Source organism: Gracilinanus agilis, chromosome X, assembly GCF_016433145.1.
Source record: "Gracilinanus agilis isolate LMUSP501 chromosome X, AgileGrace, whole genome shotgun sequence".
Taxonomy (NCBI): Eukaryota; Metazoa; Chordata; class Mammalia; order Didelphimorphia; family Didelphidae; genus Gracilinanus; species Gracilinanus agilis.
Window position 1 is genome coordinate 36,117,136 of NC_058136.1, and position 15,559 is coordinate 36,132,694.

General features: G+C 38.0%; 1 protein-coding gene across 1 annotated transcript; it reads right to left on the reverse strand.

The window, feature by feature from the left end:
- Positions 1 to 3,114: 3,114 nt before the first annotated feature.
- On the reverse strand, positions 3,115 to 9,766 carry TAF9B (TATA-box binding protein associated factor 9b). The gene is made up of 5 exons (XM_044682490.1): positions 9,688 to 9,766; positions 9,185 to 9,321; positions 5,396 to 5,477; positions 4,450 to 4,599; positions 3,115 to 3,591 (listed from the first exon to the last, which is right to left on the reverse strand). Exons 1-5 carry the CDS (start codon positions 9,764 to 9,766, stop codon positions 3,425 to 3,427), a joined length of 615 nt encoding a protein of 204 aa, XP_044538425.1. The 3' UTR covers positions 3,115 to 3,424.
- Between the last annotated feature and the right edge of the window lie 5,793 nt (positions 9,767 to 15,559).

Below are 15,559 nucleotides of genomic sequence, written 5' to 3' on the forward strand. Positions count from 1 at the left end.
AAGTGAATTGCTAAAGATTATAAAACTAGTCTAGTACACATCTGAGGCAGACTTTGAACCCTGGGCTTCCTGACTCTTAGGATAGTTCTCTAGTCAAGCTGCTTCTACTTATATTAAAATATACATACTAAATTGTGGGTTGTAGAGTCAACTGATATTACAGTTGAGAAAGGGGAGAGAGAGAAGTAGAGGAGAGTCCCTTCCTTATCTAGTTATGATGAAATCATTGAATTTGAGAATTGGAAAGGACTTTAGAGATCTTCAATCTCATTTTGCAGAAGCAACATTTCTACTTGTAGTTTCTGTAGGAAAAAGACTTAAGGTTGAGTGGGAAGGAAATTGTGTGGTTGATTTGGAGGAGTTAGGCCATTACTAAAGGCTGGAGATGAATTTGGAGAAGAGAAATTGAAGAAAATGTGAAGAACAAGTTCCAGCTTCAGATTCCACTTCTGCCTTCAATTAGAGAAGGTTGACAGTAAAGGGAACCAAACAAATGAGGATATGAAGAAAAGGAGGAGAAAGCAGTTGACTAGGTAAGTAAAGTGGATGGATCAGTGGGTGGTGCAAATAGGCGAATCCATTGGTGTGGGGGTGGAGGGACATGCAGGAAGAGTATCTGTTGTTGAGATTAAGTTGAGGCTTTCATTTATCATTGGTTGTAAAGATTTTAAATATGTGCATAGGGTGAGAATGCCTAAGTAGTTTAAAAAACAAGGTTGAACATCTCAACTCATCTAGAGAACCAGGGACATTTTACAGCTCTGTTGAATTGCTATGTTTCTGCTATAGTTGGGGGATTTATCTGGGGTCTGTTGATCTTCCTGGGACGAGGTAAAGACCCCACATTCTAAGTTTTTAAGGATATTGAATTGTTCCCAAAGAAAACAGAATCAAGGCTTTTCAAGTGGTAAAAAGGGGGAACCAAAAGTGGTCAAGGAAAGATTAGACCTTTGTCAGGAGGCTGGACATTGGAAGAGTATGGATGGGAGAGTGCCAAACATTTAACAAGGGAGAAAAAGGCAAAGGACAGCTACCTAGATAGAGTGAAAAAACAGGTTTGAGAGGCTTATAAGGGGTGGAGAAATACTGGATATTGTGAGGAGGAAGGTATTTGTCCTCCAATTAAGGTATAACAGAACCACAGAAACTATTGGGGAAGAAGTAATCTATCTAGTAAAGGAAAAAATGGTACTTGGTGATTCTAGGCTTGGGGTTCTTAGCTCTTTTGTCTGATCCAATGACCAGAGGTAACTATTCTTTCCTGTATATATCTCTCAGACAACAGAGAACTCTGAAGACTTAAGGGAAATGGATTGGGTATTACCCACTTACTGATTCACATAGTCTGAAGTGAAGCCAAAAAAGACTTAAAAAATGTATTAGGAAGTCTTGGGCATGAAATTATTAATCATAAGGGTGAGGTTGGCATTCTTACTGCTGCCCACTGAAGGCAAGGGATGCAGAAAAGAAAACATTGGAGTGAGATGTGAAAAATGGGCTAAAAGAGGATTTGTACTTCTGAACCATGATTTACAACATAAGGATGCTGGTGATTTCTTGCCAGGGATGGGGTACAACTAACCTAGGCTGGTAAGAATGGATTTGCACATGATACCTTATACTTCTCTTAGTTTCTCTGCCATCTTTTTTAAACATTCAACTTTGTCATGTATTCATTACTTCTTGAGACAGTTTTGGGATAATGTGGTTCACTACTATTCTTGTGGATTAATCATTCTTTGTCCTGTCTAGTCTTCAGTATTACTGGGCTTTCTTTGAGGCCTTTAGGCCAAAAATCAAAAGTTCAGGGATGCTAATATTACAAAACTATTACTACATGATAACAGGGCAGCTGGGTGGCTCAGTGGATTGAGAACCAGGCCCGAAGATGGGAGGTCCTGGGTTCAAGTGTGACTTCAGACACTTCCTAGCTGTGTGACCCTGGGGAAGTCACTTAACCCACATTGCCTAGCCCTTACTGCTCTTCTGCCTTAAAACCAATACACATTATTGACTCCAAGATGGAAGGTAAGAATAAAAAAACAAATATTGATAACAAATCTTTTTCTCCTCAAGTTCAAGTTTAGCTTACCCTCCAAGGTTAATTTCTGAATGATAGTTTTTTTTTAGTTTAGACATTGTTGGAATGAATTTTATTTAAAAATTGTGGTCTTGAATCTCAAAAGCTATTGAATCCTTTTGAATTCAAAATAATCAGTTCAACTTTGAATCTGAAAAGATTCAAAAAAGAACAAAAAAATAGATTTCTATCTGTTCTTGGAATTTAGGTATAGTTTTTTGTTTTACTTGCCTTGTGATAAGGAAGAGGCAAGAGAATGTACTTGTACTTTAACAATTTGACTTCATCCCATATGACAGTATCACTAATAGGATTTGGAGCAGACTGTTGCCAGGTGGGTAAATAATCCACCTAATAGAGAAGGCTAAAAGGATTATAGGTATTCCACACTTGGCATTCCCCAGTTCATGTCTGATAAAGTCTTTAAATTTTATGGAGATGTGGTATACTCAGAGCTGGGTGAGGGTAATGACTTGGAAGATTGAAAGCAAACTGTACAATTGTATAAACTGTTGAAACCCATGTAGAGGTGAGTGGAAAACTTTGCCTTAATGCAAAAGGACAAAACAGAACTTCATACAAAATGCAATACTCAGGGAGTATTGAATTGAGATTGGAGTGAGAAGCAGGAGATTTATGGGTGATTAGGAAACAACTGATTGTCAGGCATTTGGAATAGTTACTTAAAAGAGAAATGGGATGTTGAAGAGGTATTAACTATGATGCAACACTGGCTTATTAAAAAAAAAGTGCTACAATTTGGGATTTACCATAAAGCTGGTCTGTTTTGGATCATTCAGCTTTGAATCAGTCAAACCTTTCACTCCTTTTTGCCTTTACTGGGCCCTTAATGGTGAGGTTGGGCCTCCACAATTTAATATAAAAGTTAATGAAGACCTAAAAAGCAGAGCCTAGGAATTGAGGGAGGAGACAGAGTAGGGGATGTATGGGAGCAGCTTAATTACTTATCCACAGAAACACCATATATAAATAAGGATGGGTGACCAAGGGTTTTTTCTAAAATGGACACATGGTTGAAACATCAAGAGAATGAAATTTTATTTAGTACCAACTCCATACAACTTTAGCTTCTTAAATGATTCTATGCTTAATAGACCTTCCATCTTCCAACATAATGAAACGATGAATAACATTGAGTTATAAGTATTCTTTTTGCATGCAAGTTCTAATGAAACATTTATGATCCTACTAAAGTTCAACAATCTTAAAGAGGAGAAAAAAGTTTTACAACTACATTAAACATTGATTTGCTTGTTTTCTACGAATTAACATGATTACATTTATCTACTTTAGAAATGCACTGAGGCTGTCCGATGATGCTGTTTACAAGTTATCATAATCATCGTCATCTTCATGTTTTCTTTTCAATGCATTTGGTGACTCAACAGGGGTATTCTGGGATACCACGTTAGTAGTGATGAGGATGTTTTTTTGCCCCATCAGAGAAGGGTTAATCATAACATTCTGAACAGCAGGAGCTGCAGGAGCAGCTGTAAAAGAAAAACAAAACACCCAGAACAGTTAAGCATACAGGATGGAATTCCAAGGTAAAAATAGCCTGCCTTTTTCATTTTCACTTTAGTTGTTTAAGAAGGAGGGAGACTTGGGCATGGTTTTTGGCAATAGGGAAAAAGGCAGTCAAGGAAAGCCTGAAGTTTAGCAATCTCTTGAAGAAGGGAGGGGTGGGATTGCAGGTGTATGTAGAGGGATTGGCCTTGGTGAGAGTGGCCACCTCTTCATCAGAGACTGCAGTGAAGTAGAGAGTGGGGACAGAGGCCTGCATTATGTGAGATGAGATGGAGGGGATGGGGGCTGTGCGAAGGTAGAGGAGTGATGACAAGGTGTGGAGAGTTGATATAGTGAATTAAGGTAAGGAGAAAGAGAAGCTTTCCCTTGTTGCTGTTGGGCCCATCTGGGATCCGACTATACATCTGTAGTACTTTTATATGAAATCTCTAACCTACAAAACACCATTGGGGGGTGTGTGTATGTGATTATTTCCTTTACAATGGATACACTAGAGTGCCTTTAGAGTGAGGCACTCCCTAGTACAATAATATAACTTGGTAAGAAGCATTTAATTTTTTAAGAATCTTGTATGAAATGAAATGTGGAAAGATCCTTTTTTTGAGGTTAGCAAGATTATTTTTGAGGAGGTCTTGAGTTCCCGTACACATAACCAAATCATAGCCATTTTCTTAAAGCTTTGTACCTTTGAGAGCTGAGGATTTCAGAACAAGTACAGTATATATTAGACATCTTGCTGCTATTATTTGGTAAGCAGATTTATATGAATACAAATTTGCACAAATAAATGAAGTAAGAGTAATTGAAAAATGATTCATTACCTGGTTTGGCACCCGTTTCGTTACCTGGTTTGGCAACAGCAGATTGGGAGGGTGGCATCTGCACAGCGAACCTTTGATTTGGTGGTGGCCCTGACGCAGGGGGGGCTCCAGCTTTGTTTGAAGCAGCAACTGGCTGTGCAGGTGGGTTGCCTGTAATGTTAGTCAGATGACTTAGTACCAGTATTCAAAGCAATTTTTCTTTTCTTAACTTATGATTGTATTCAAAGCACAAGGAATAAGAGAAATTTGGGAAAAGGATCAATAGCCCTGGAGTTGAGAATATAAAGTAAATCAGTAGACCTAGCTACAGGTAAGCTGCAGAGATCATTGTGCTCATAGGAGGAGAGGCTGAAGGAAGGTGCTGGAGTGTGGAGCTTAGAGAGGAAGCATGAGAGCTCCAATAGCTCAGGGTATCTGAAGGAGACTCCATTGCTCTTCATATATATATCTATATCTATATATATATATACACACAAGAAGGATTTAATCAGATTTTTTTCTGCTAGGCTTCAGTGGGCAGAACTAGGGGCAGTGGGTGCGAGATGTAGTCCTTTGCTGGCCTGGGGGTTGTAGAAAGCCTTTACTAAAGGTGAGCAAAAATTCTTTTGTGGCTAATGTATAAATGGAGATTTTGAACCTTGGACTTCATCCCCCATAAGTCCCTTGGTTTCCCCAAAATTTCTTTTAATCTCTCCTGCGCCTCCACCTTTGTGTGGTCACATTATTATTTTATATTTGGCTGTAACTCCTCCCTCTTTCTCTTTGGTTCCTGGGAGCAGGCTGGTTAGTAACCTTTTAGTTAGGTCTCAGTTTATTAATAAAATATTCATAAACATAATATTTAGTATTTTGCATATTTTAATCTCCACACTACAAAAAGTCATAAGCACACAGATTTTGAATCACCTTGGGCTAAAATCAAAAGCTCTTAGTTACTTTCTCTTACCCAAAGTAGGAGTGCTGGGTCTGCTGCTAACAGCACCAACACTCAGGCGAGGAACGGTTATCCTTCCAGCTGGAGCAGGCCCCTAGAAAAAAAGAAAAGCCCTAATTCTTAATTCTGATTTTGACATCTTAAATCCATCTGGACTGTTGATGGTTTTAAAATCCTTGAATTTACAAAGAATGTTTTCTTTACAAATAACCCACAAATCCAATATGTTATGACAAAGATTTATATACAAAATTATGTTTCCTTCCTTTCTCTTTTAAAGTTCCTGTTTTAATCTTTTTCCTGACATTTTAACTCAAGCTGTCACATGTCAGGAATATTTTAAAGTTACTATTTATACCTCCATTACAAATTCCTTAGATTTAATACAAATTCCTTAGACTCTGAGATTAGATTAAAGGAATTTGTAATCTTAGAGTCTATTTTTCTTTTTGACTCCCATGCTATGTCTGTTCCAGTTTTCTTAGGTCCCCATCACCATCAAAGCCCCACCTTTGAGTCCTCTTTGAGATGACCTTGTATCCTACCTGTTAGAGAAAGACAGAAATACCACATCCCCTCTTGTCTTTGCTCCCTTTATATTTACTGACTCCTTCCTCCCATCTATAAGCATGTTCAGGTTTCTTCTATACTCAAAAACACTTCATCTGCCCCTGCTATACCATTAAGCTCCTCCTATACTCCTAGAGCAGGCTTACATTGGTTGCCCTAAGTGGCTTTCCAAAATCACCACTCTACTAAAATGAGTCTCTTTGGTCCTTTAACTGCTAAACAGGTTGCTGGTCCCTTTCTCAATCCTCATCCTCATCCTCAAGCTATTTACTACCTCTTACCCCCCTTTAGTACTCTTTGTTCTCATGGCTTCTGTGACGCTTTATTCTTCTGGCAGTCCTCCTACCTATGTGACCATTTCTTCTCAGTCTCCTTTTCTGCTTCAATAATTTCTTGCCCCCTAATTGTGGGTCTCATACAAGGCTCTATTCTGGACCTTCTCTTTATCTCCAATCATTCTCTCTGGATGATCTTATTATTTCCTATGGATTCAAACATTCTTGAAAATGACATTCAAACTATATCCAGAACTAAGCTTTCTCAAACTCTTCACTTTTACAATGACTACTGCTTATCTAGCAGTCCTCAGCATTATCAATTAGCAATTTATTAAGCCTACCACATGCCAGGCACTTTGCTAAGTGCTGGGGATACAAGAACAAAGAATTAGTCAATCCCTACTCAAGAGGAACAGTGGGGGAGACAAGCACATATATAAATCTACACAGCACAAATATAAAGGGAGTAAGTACAAATATATACAAAGTAGTTAAATACAAGGTAGATTGGGAGCAGAGACACTAGCAAGGGGATCAGGAAAGCCTTCATGGAGATGGTGCTTGAGCTCTATTTTAAAGGAAGAGAGATTTTGAGGCAGAGATAAGGAGAGAGTGCATTCCAGGCAAGTGGGATAGGCAGTGCGAAGGCGTGGAGATGAGAGATGGAGCATCAGGTGTGATGAACAGAAAGCTGGCTTGCAGAGTAGAGGTGTGAGGAATGTGTCTAATGAGGGTACCAAGGTGAAGGGGCCAGATTGTGTAGGGCTTTCATGTTGAGGGCCAGATTTACCTGTGTAGGGCTAGATGAGTATTTGAAGACACATGGTCAGATCTGAGCCTATGGAAAGTTATTTTGGCAGTGGCAAGAAGGATAGTTTGAAGAAGTGAGACGATATTAGGAGGCCAATTAATAATGACTTGCTGCGATAATCTAAGTGAGAAGTGATAAGGCTTAAACCAAAGTGGTATCCGTGTGAGTGGAGAAAAGGACCCTAGGTAAGAGATGTGAAGACAGAAACGGCCAGATTGGTCACTGACTCAGTATGTAGGGTGAGGAAGAGCAAGGATAATGCCAAGATTACAAACCTGAGACTGGTAGGATGGTGTCTGGGAGAAAAAAGACAATGAATTCTGTTTTAGACACTTTTGAGTTTGAGATTTCTCAAGGTCATACAGTTTTATGTCCAACAGACATCAGGCATTTGGTGATCAGGCAGCTAGAGACAGATTTTTCAAGTCAACTGCATAGATGATTAAATCCATGGGCCCCTCAAATTGAGTGTCATCATTAGTATCTCAAACTCAAATACATCCAAAATGGAACTAATCATCTTGATCCATAGACCTACTCCTCCAAGTTTTCATACCAGTTTTGAAGGCTCTACCAACAGTCATCCAGGTTTATAAGTGCATATTCATTCTTATTACTCTTTCCTCTCCCTCCATATACCAAAGTTAGTTTAAATCTTGTTGATTTTACTTCATCATCTTTCTACTCTAATTGCCTGCATCACTTGCAATAGTATCTTAATTGGCCTCCTGTTCCCATTTTCTCTCATCTCCAATCCATTCTCTATACATCTGCTAAAATAATCTTCCTAATATACAGCCCTGACCATCTCAGAAACTTTTAGTGGCTCCCTATTTTTTCCTTATACTATAGGTTCCAGCCAAACTCAATTACTATTGTGTTCCCTGAATTTAGCATTCCACTTGATGCTTCTGAATGTGTCCAAACTGTCCCCTATCCCCAGATGCACTCTTACTTCAAGGCTCATTGCAGGCATCATCTCCTAAGGGAAGAGTTCCATGATCCCCTCAGGTGTTAGTACTCCTCCCTCAAATGATGTGGTATTTATTTATCTATGAACTGGTTATATATCATTTCTCTCTATCCCTAGTGTCTTGCACCCATGTGCATTTTGTTTGCATTTCGTCTCTCCCATTAGATTGTAAGCTCCTTGAGGGTAGGGCCTGTGTTTGCCTCTTTTGGTATCCCCAACCTTAGCACAGTGCCTGGCACAAAGTAGGTGCTTAATAAATGTTTATTGATAAGCAAGCACCCAGTGTATCTGTGGAATTTAATTAACTCCATCTTGGAAAATGTTAAATAGGTAGGTGGTATTTGCATCAGTGATCACCTTCACTGAAAGACATCTTCAGTGATGGCCTTTCAGGCAGGGAGGGTAGCTATCTTGGGCTGCTGATAGTGGACCCCTTCCTGGAATCAGAAGAGGAGGGATCAAATCCAATCTTAGCTAGTTATTCACTAGCTAGCTATGTCACCTTTAGGTTAGTTACTTCCCCTCCATGGGCCTCATTTTCCTCAGATTCAGCTCTAAATATAGTGACAGCACAAGGCAGGCCCAGCTTCTGGTGTTACACATCTTAATATACTTCAATAGGACTCAGACTTGTGGTTTCGTTAGTCTAGGGAACTCTCTTTTCTGACTATATGAGTTCTGAAAGAATAAGTGTATTACAGTCAGGATGAGTCAGAGGTGGGACTGGAACCCACTGCTTCAAAACAAAGTTCTGACTTTGTGAGGCTAGCTTACTATCTCCTACATCACTTTGCCTCCTTTCAAAAGAATAGCTGACTAGACTTTTTAATAGCTAGTTTTCAGTACTAATTTTTTAGCTAATGTCTAGTCAATTTTTTTTTTTACTATGGGATAAGGAAAAAACTTAATTTTCTTTTTAAAAAAGAATCACAAAACACTCACCTTTTTTGGTAAAGGCTTAAGCCTGTAGTTGGGTGCTGTTAAACAGTATCTGTCGGGTGGGAGTCTAAGTCCTGAATATGGCTTAATCAGTGGTAAAGGGGTTTGGTTTTTTTGTCTTGCAATATCTAATAGAAACTGAGAAAAATAAACCCTAGTTAGTGCTGTGTTCTCTCTCTCTCCCCCTCTTCCCCCCAGATAAAACAGATGTTTAAATGAAAATTACTCACATCTCTTGGGGGAGGGGAAGTAAAAGACTGATCAGATCGACACTGGATTGCCAATCGCACATCATCTGCATCAACAGTGGCTTTCTTAGCATGGCTTGAATAAATTTTTGCATCATCCAAAATTGTTGTTACATATCCTTTAAGAATGGAGACAATTTCCTCTTAGACATATGAGAAAGGCTTCGTCTTATTTGGGTTATGTTACAATAATATTTCTTATTTTTAGAAGTTAATTTGAGAGGTTATGGCCTTTAAATAAATAAATGTAGAATGTGTGTGTATGTATGTATGTATATGGAGAGAGAGAGAGAAAGTTTGCCTTATACTATTCACTTAAATACTTACCACAATAAAAATAACTGCCCTCTCTGAGTTCAGCCCATTTTGTATATTTTTTAAGATTAGTTTTATGTGGCTGATATAGAAAATACAATTCTATTAGAATTATAGAAGACATTATTACTTGACTGAATTAGAGAAATTTTGGTTTATGGGTCACTCACGGAAGGCAAACTCCAGCATCTGATTGATTACTTTTGGCTCATAATCTGTAATTCCCATATCCTTCAGGATTTGTGCCATCACCTGTGGGTTTAAATAAAGTAGTAAGCTATCCTCACCAAAACATACAGCCTCAAAACTGAACTCTAAAAGTTTGGCTAAAAGCAGTCCAAGGTCACAAGTACTGTCACCTGGAGAGCAAGTTGTTCCCTTTATGTATGTCTAGATTTCAGACATGTTTCCTTTTCTGAATATCTAGTGTTTCCAGTTCTTAAGACTTCCAAATGGGACTCCCACTCTTTCCCCTATATGTACTCCAAAAGTCACTAGTTTCCTTCTTTGAGGGGTAACCACCTCACCAAATTTGTACATCTAAATTTTTTAGTTAAACAAACAAACAAACAAAAAACAGCAAAGGTGGGTGTGAAATAAGCTTGAGAACATTTACATAGCCTGTGTGTGAATTCCTCCCCCCACCCAAGTTTGCTTCTGGAGGAGTGGCTATAGCAATTTGTCATTTGGGGGATGGAGAAATGAGGCTGGCATTATTCCAAAATAAACAAGCAAAGGATATAGCCAGGCAGTTTTCAAAAGAAAAAATGCAAGTAGAAGCTTTCTTAGTAAATAAAGGACTAAAGCAAGGATGCCAGCTCTCCCCACTATTATGTGATAGTGATTCTAGAAATGCTAACAGTAGCAGTAAGACAAAAGAAAGAAATTTAAAGCATAAAGATAGGGAAAGAGGAGATAAAACTATCCCTATTTGTTGATGACATGGTGATTTACTTAGAAACTCCTAAGGAATTGGGGGAAAATACCATTTAAGACAATAGCGTCAGCAAAACTGTAGACTACAAAAGAAATCCACAAAAAATTATTCTATAATAACAAGGTCCAAAAGGCAATGATAGAAAGGGAAGTCCCACTGAAAATAACTACAAAATGCATAAAATACTTAGGAAGTAATCTACCAAAGCACCCTAAATATTTGTAAAGAATCAGTTATAAAGTGCTGCTTAAACAGCTAAAGGAACATTCAGTATTCATGATTGGATAATGCCAACATAACAAGAATGACAACACCAAAGTTAATTTACATTTTTAATGCTATACCAATCAAAGGGATATTTTATAGAATTCAAATATAAAATTCATTTGGAGGCAAGATTTAGAATAACAAGAAAAATAATGACAAAGGGGGACTAGAACTTTCAGATCTTTAATAAAGCAGCAGTCAAAACCATCTAGCATTGGCTGAATGATTTAAGAACTTCTGGGAAAGCTGTAAAGCAGTATGACAGAAACTACATCTTATGCCATATTCCACAATAAATTCTAAATGAATGTTACCTTAATCTTAAAAATAACATTAAAAATTCAAAGAGAAAGCAGATCATATACATAGGTAAAAAGGAGACAAAACTATTTGCTGGTTTTCTTAGACAATCCTAGGGAATCAGCAGGCTACAAAATGAACCCACAGAAATCAACAGATTTAACAAAACCCAAATGGTAACTTGAATAACTGGAGGAAAATTCGAAATGCTCATGGCTAGGCCATGCCAACATAATAAGATAAAGCAGAAGTCATCAAAACCATTTGGGATTTGTTTTAAAATATAAATGGAAACCAATAACTCAATGTTTCAATAAACTAGAAAACAAATGACTTGGGAAAGAACTCCCTATTTAATAAAAATATGAGAAACCTTAAGAAACAGTCTGGCAGAAATCAAGAGTATCAGAATCTTATGCCATATTCCACAATAAGTTCTACATGGATACATGATCTTAGCATTCAAGATCATATCATTATTAGAAGAGAATCAGGCCATCAATCTTTTGTAGCTCTGGGTAAGAAACACAATCTTTTTTTTTTTTTCTCTTTAGAATTTAAACATGGTCAATTAGAAAAAATTATTACAATACCATCAAGTCAAATACATAAATAATAAAATAAATCCACAATACATATGTAGACCTTTAGGACACTCATAAAAATGCACTATGGTAGCTATGGTGAAGAATGGGCTCACATTTAGAGAAGGGAAGAAAACATGTACTTAGGGTAACTAGCAACTCTAGACTTCAGGTTTCAATGTCACTGGCCCACACAGGAACGTTTTGGTTTCTTCCACCAAAGACTGGGGAAAATCTTTTTCTCTTTACTTAGATACAGCCTTTATAAAGTCTTTCAGTTAACCCATCACCTAACCTTAAGAGGATTTCCAGAATTTTAGTGCTTAATATTAGTAGCAGTTCTCTTTATGCCAAAGAACTTCCAAAGTCATTAAATTGGTTCTTTCTAGCATTCGATTGGATGTTATGCAGCATACTCAGAATGGAGCTCATAGCAAAATAGTTCAGTTTCACTCTTTAATAAGCCAGCTCACCTGTGCAAAGTGCAGCAGGCACAACTTTTCCCCCTGCTTTTCCTTCTCTAGCCAGAGGTGGCAGCAAAGAGTAACAAGCCCTCAAGGAAAGGATCACTTTTCTCAAAGTCTAGGGTGATACTGGTACTTTTGGCCAATGAAATCAGTTCTCCCTGGCCAATCAGCAATCACTCAGGAGAAGGAAGCCTTCCCTTAGCTGAAGTCTACCTTTCTGAACTCCAGACTGAGCAGATTTTCACCCTACACTGCAATTCTCTTCTCAGGTTCCTCTTCCTCTGTGACTGCTGTCTTCTCTGGTCCTTCTGCTGCTCTCTCTACCTGTAGTAGTTGGAGTTCAATGACTCACATGAGAGTATCCTGGCTTTCAGTGATTCTCCTTTTACTTAAAAAGTCAGGACTCCCCAAATAAACCCTGTCAAATTGAGTTTTTAAAAAAATTGATGCCTTTTTTATATCACCAAAATTTCCCTCTGTATCCCTCCCCAAAAGACATGCCATATGATAGAAACATTTTAAAGACTACCACTCCCCCATTAGCAAAACTTGATAAAGACTTCACAAGTCTAAAATTATACAATGTACCACATTCACTGACCTTCCACTTCTGCAAAAGTCTGGGAAAGAGTGTCTTTTCATATCTCTTCTTTGGGGACATGATTTATTTTTTGTGATTTTGCAACATCTTTTTTTTTTTTTTTTTGGTGTGTGTGTGTGTGTGTGTGTGTGTGTGTGTGTGTGTGTGTGATTGTTCCTTCTGTTTACAGTGGTTCCCAAACTTTTTTGGCCAGAAAAAATATTACTTAGTGCCCCCTGTCACATACTATCACCGCCCCTTACAGTTTATTCATTGCCTCCCAAATGCACCTGTGGCCATCACTGCCTCCCTGGATCACTGCAGCACCCACCATGGGGCGGTGTCACCCACTTTGGGAATCACTGGTTTACACTATTGTATTCACTTTCTATATTGTGTTCTTAGTTCTGCTTATTTAACTCTGCATTATTTCATGTAGATCTTTCCCTGCTTTTCTTTATTCATATTCATCATTTCTTATGGCATAGTAATATTCCATTACATTCTTAAGACTACAATTTGTTTAGCCATTCCCCGATGAATGGGCATGTGGTTTGTTTTCAGTTCCTTGCCTTAACTAAAAAATGCTTCTATAAATATTTTGGTGTATAGGAGGAACTTCTTTTTGTCAGTGGTCTCCTTGGGGTATAAGTGTAGTGGTAGTATCTCTGGTATGGTCCTTTTAGTTACTTTAATTAATTTCAAATAAAAAGGGAAATTCCATTGAGAATAACTATAAAATGCACAAAGTATTTGGACATCAATTCACTAAGCAGACAGAAGACTTTATTTTGAATATATGAAAGAATATTCAAAATTACCGAGAGATATACAAATCAAAACAATCTTGAGGTTTCATCTCATGCCTGGCACATTGGCAAAGATGGCAAAAGATGGGAAGCATCAGCACTGGAGGGAACAATAAGCACACTAGTGCATTATGGAGCTGTGAATCATTAGAACCATTTTGAAAAGCAATTTGGAATTATTCAAATAAATTGACTAAAAGGTCTATCCTGTGACACTGAGATTCCACTTCTAAATTTACCTGTGACACTGAGATTCCACTTCTAAATTTATACCCCAAAGAGGTCAGTACTAAGAAGAAAGTCCCTATATATGTCAATATATTTATAACAGCACTTTTGAAGTGGCAGAGAATTGGTATAAACCAATGATTGGTAAATACCAATTGGGGAATATTTAAACAAAGTTTGGCACATGAAAGTCATAAAATATTACTGTGCTATAAGAAATGAGGAATTTGATTAATACAGAGAAACAAGGAAAAATGTACAAGCTTGATTGCATAAGGAAGCAGAGCCAAAAAACATACAGGGTCTCTATAACAATGTAAATGAAAAGAATTGTAAAATTATAAACGTTGCAAAATTATTAGGAACAAATATGGTTCCAAAGAAGAGGTAAAATATTAATAATAGTATCACCAACACTATAATACTTTAATATTATATTAACATAATATTAATATAATATTTAATATAATATATAAATATTTTGTTCTTACAGTGTTACAGATTCTAGCTAATATCAAACAATAATAAATAATAATTATTGGCTAGAATATATAGCATTTAAGGTTTACAAAATGTTTTTTACACATATTCAATTTCATACATACAATAACCCCGACAGGAGTCGGAAAATTCTCCCCTCTTCCCTGCTTTGCAGAGGTGGGAGATCCAAGGGTATGGTATATTTGCATATATTTTCCAGAATTTTCTGGATATTGATCAGTTTTGCTGATTTTTCTTTTTTTCCCCTTTAAAAATATTATTTGTCATATGAGATGGCTCTCTGGGAGGGGGTGGGGAAAGGAGAGAGGAGGGAAGAGGGTGGGAGGGAGAGAAGAGGGAAGAGGGAGGGAGGGAGAGAAGAGGGAGGGAGGAGGGAGGAGGGAGGGAGGAAGGAAGGAAGGAAGGAAGGGAAGGGTTGCTAGGAGACATTTTGGTTATATAAAAATGGTAGAAATAAAATTTTATTTTAAAAAAAGGAAATGCAAGTAATCAACCATTATAAAATGGAATACTCCAAATTACTAATAAGAAAAATCCAAATCCAAACTGTAGTTTTATTTCCCATCCATCAGACTGGCAAAGATGGTAAAAAGACCTAAATGGTAAAAATTGTCCTAAGGGGCTGTGGAAAGAGGCACAATGATGGTGAAGAAAGGCAAAAAGAGTACAATTTACAGGATGACCTCAGTAATGTAAACGATAACAACCTTGAAAGAATGAATACTCATTAGTACAGCGAACCAATCATGGCGTCTTTCAAGTCTCAGCTAAAATCCCACCTTCTGCAGGCCTTTCTCGATCATTCGCTACCCTGGCGCTTTCCCTCTGGCCATTACCTCCACTTTATACTACATACAGCCTGACTGTTCAGAATCCTTTCTATATCCTCTCCCCTTTTAGAATGGGACAACAAGGGACCGTTCTGTTTTGGGTCTCCCCCCCCCCCTTTCTTTGTATCCGCAAGCGCTTAGTGCATAACGAACCATAAAAATCAATGTTTGCTGACAGACCGACGGGAAGGAGGCACACATTTATTTTCTTCTTCCTTATGTGCTTGCTTTCTATACGTCTTCGATCCTTTTTATTCTTTGGAATGACATTTTAATTTTTTCCAATCAACAAAAATCTGCTTTCTCTCCCGAGTCCCCCCTCCCTCTCGCCCCCTCAAAGAGAAAGCTTCGGGGGAAAAACAACAACAATCTCGTACAGTCAAGCAAAACAAATTCTCCCATTGGTGATATCCATCTTCTGGCTGATCAATGCGTCGATCAGTAATGGGCTGAAATGATTTGGTGCAAGGGTGGGCTGTATTGCAGAGGTGGCGGAGGGGGGGGGCGGGGCGGCGGCGACAATGGGTCGTAGATGCAAA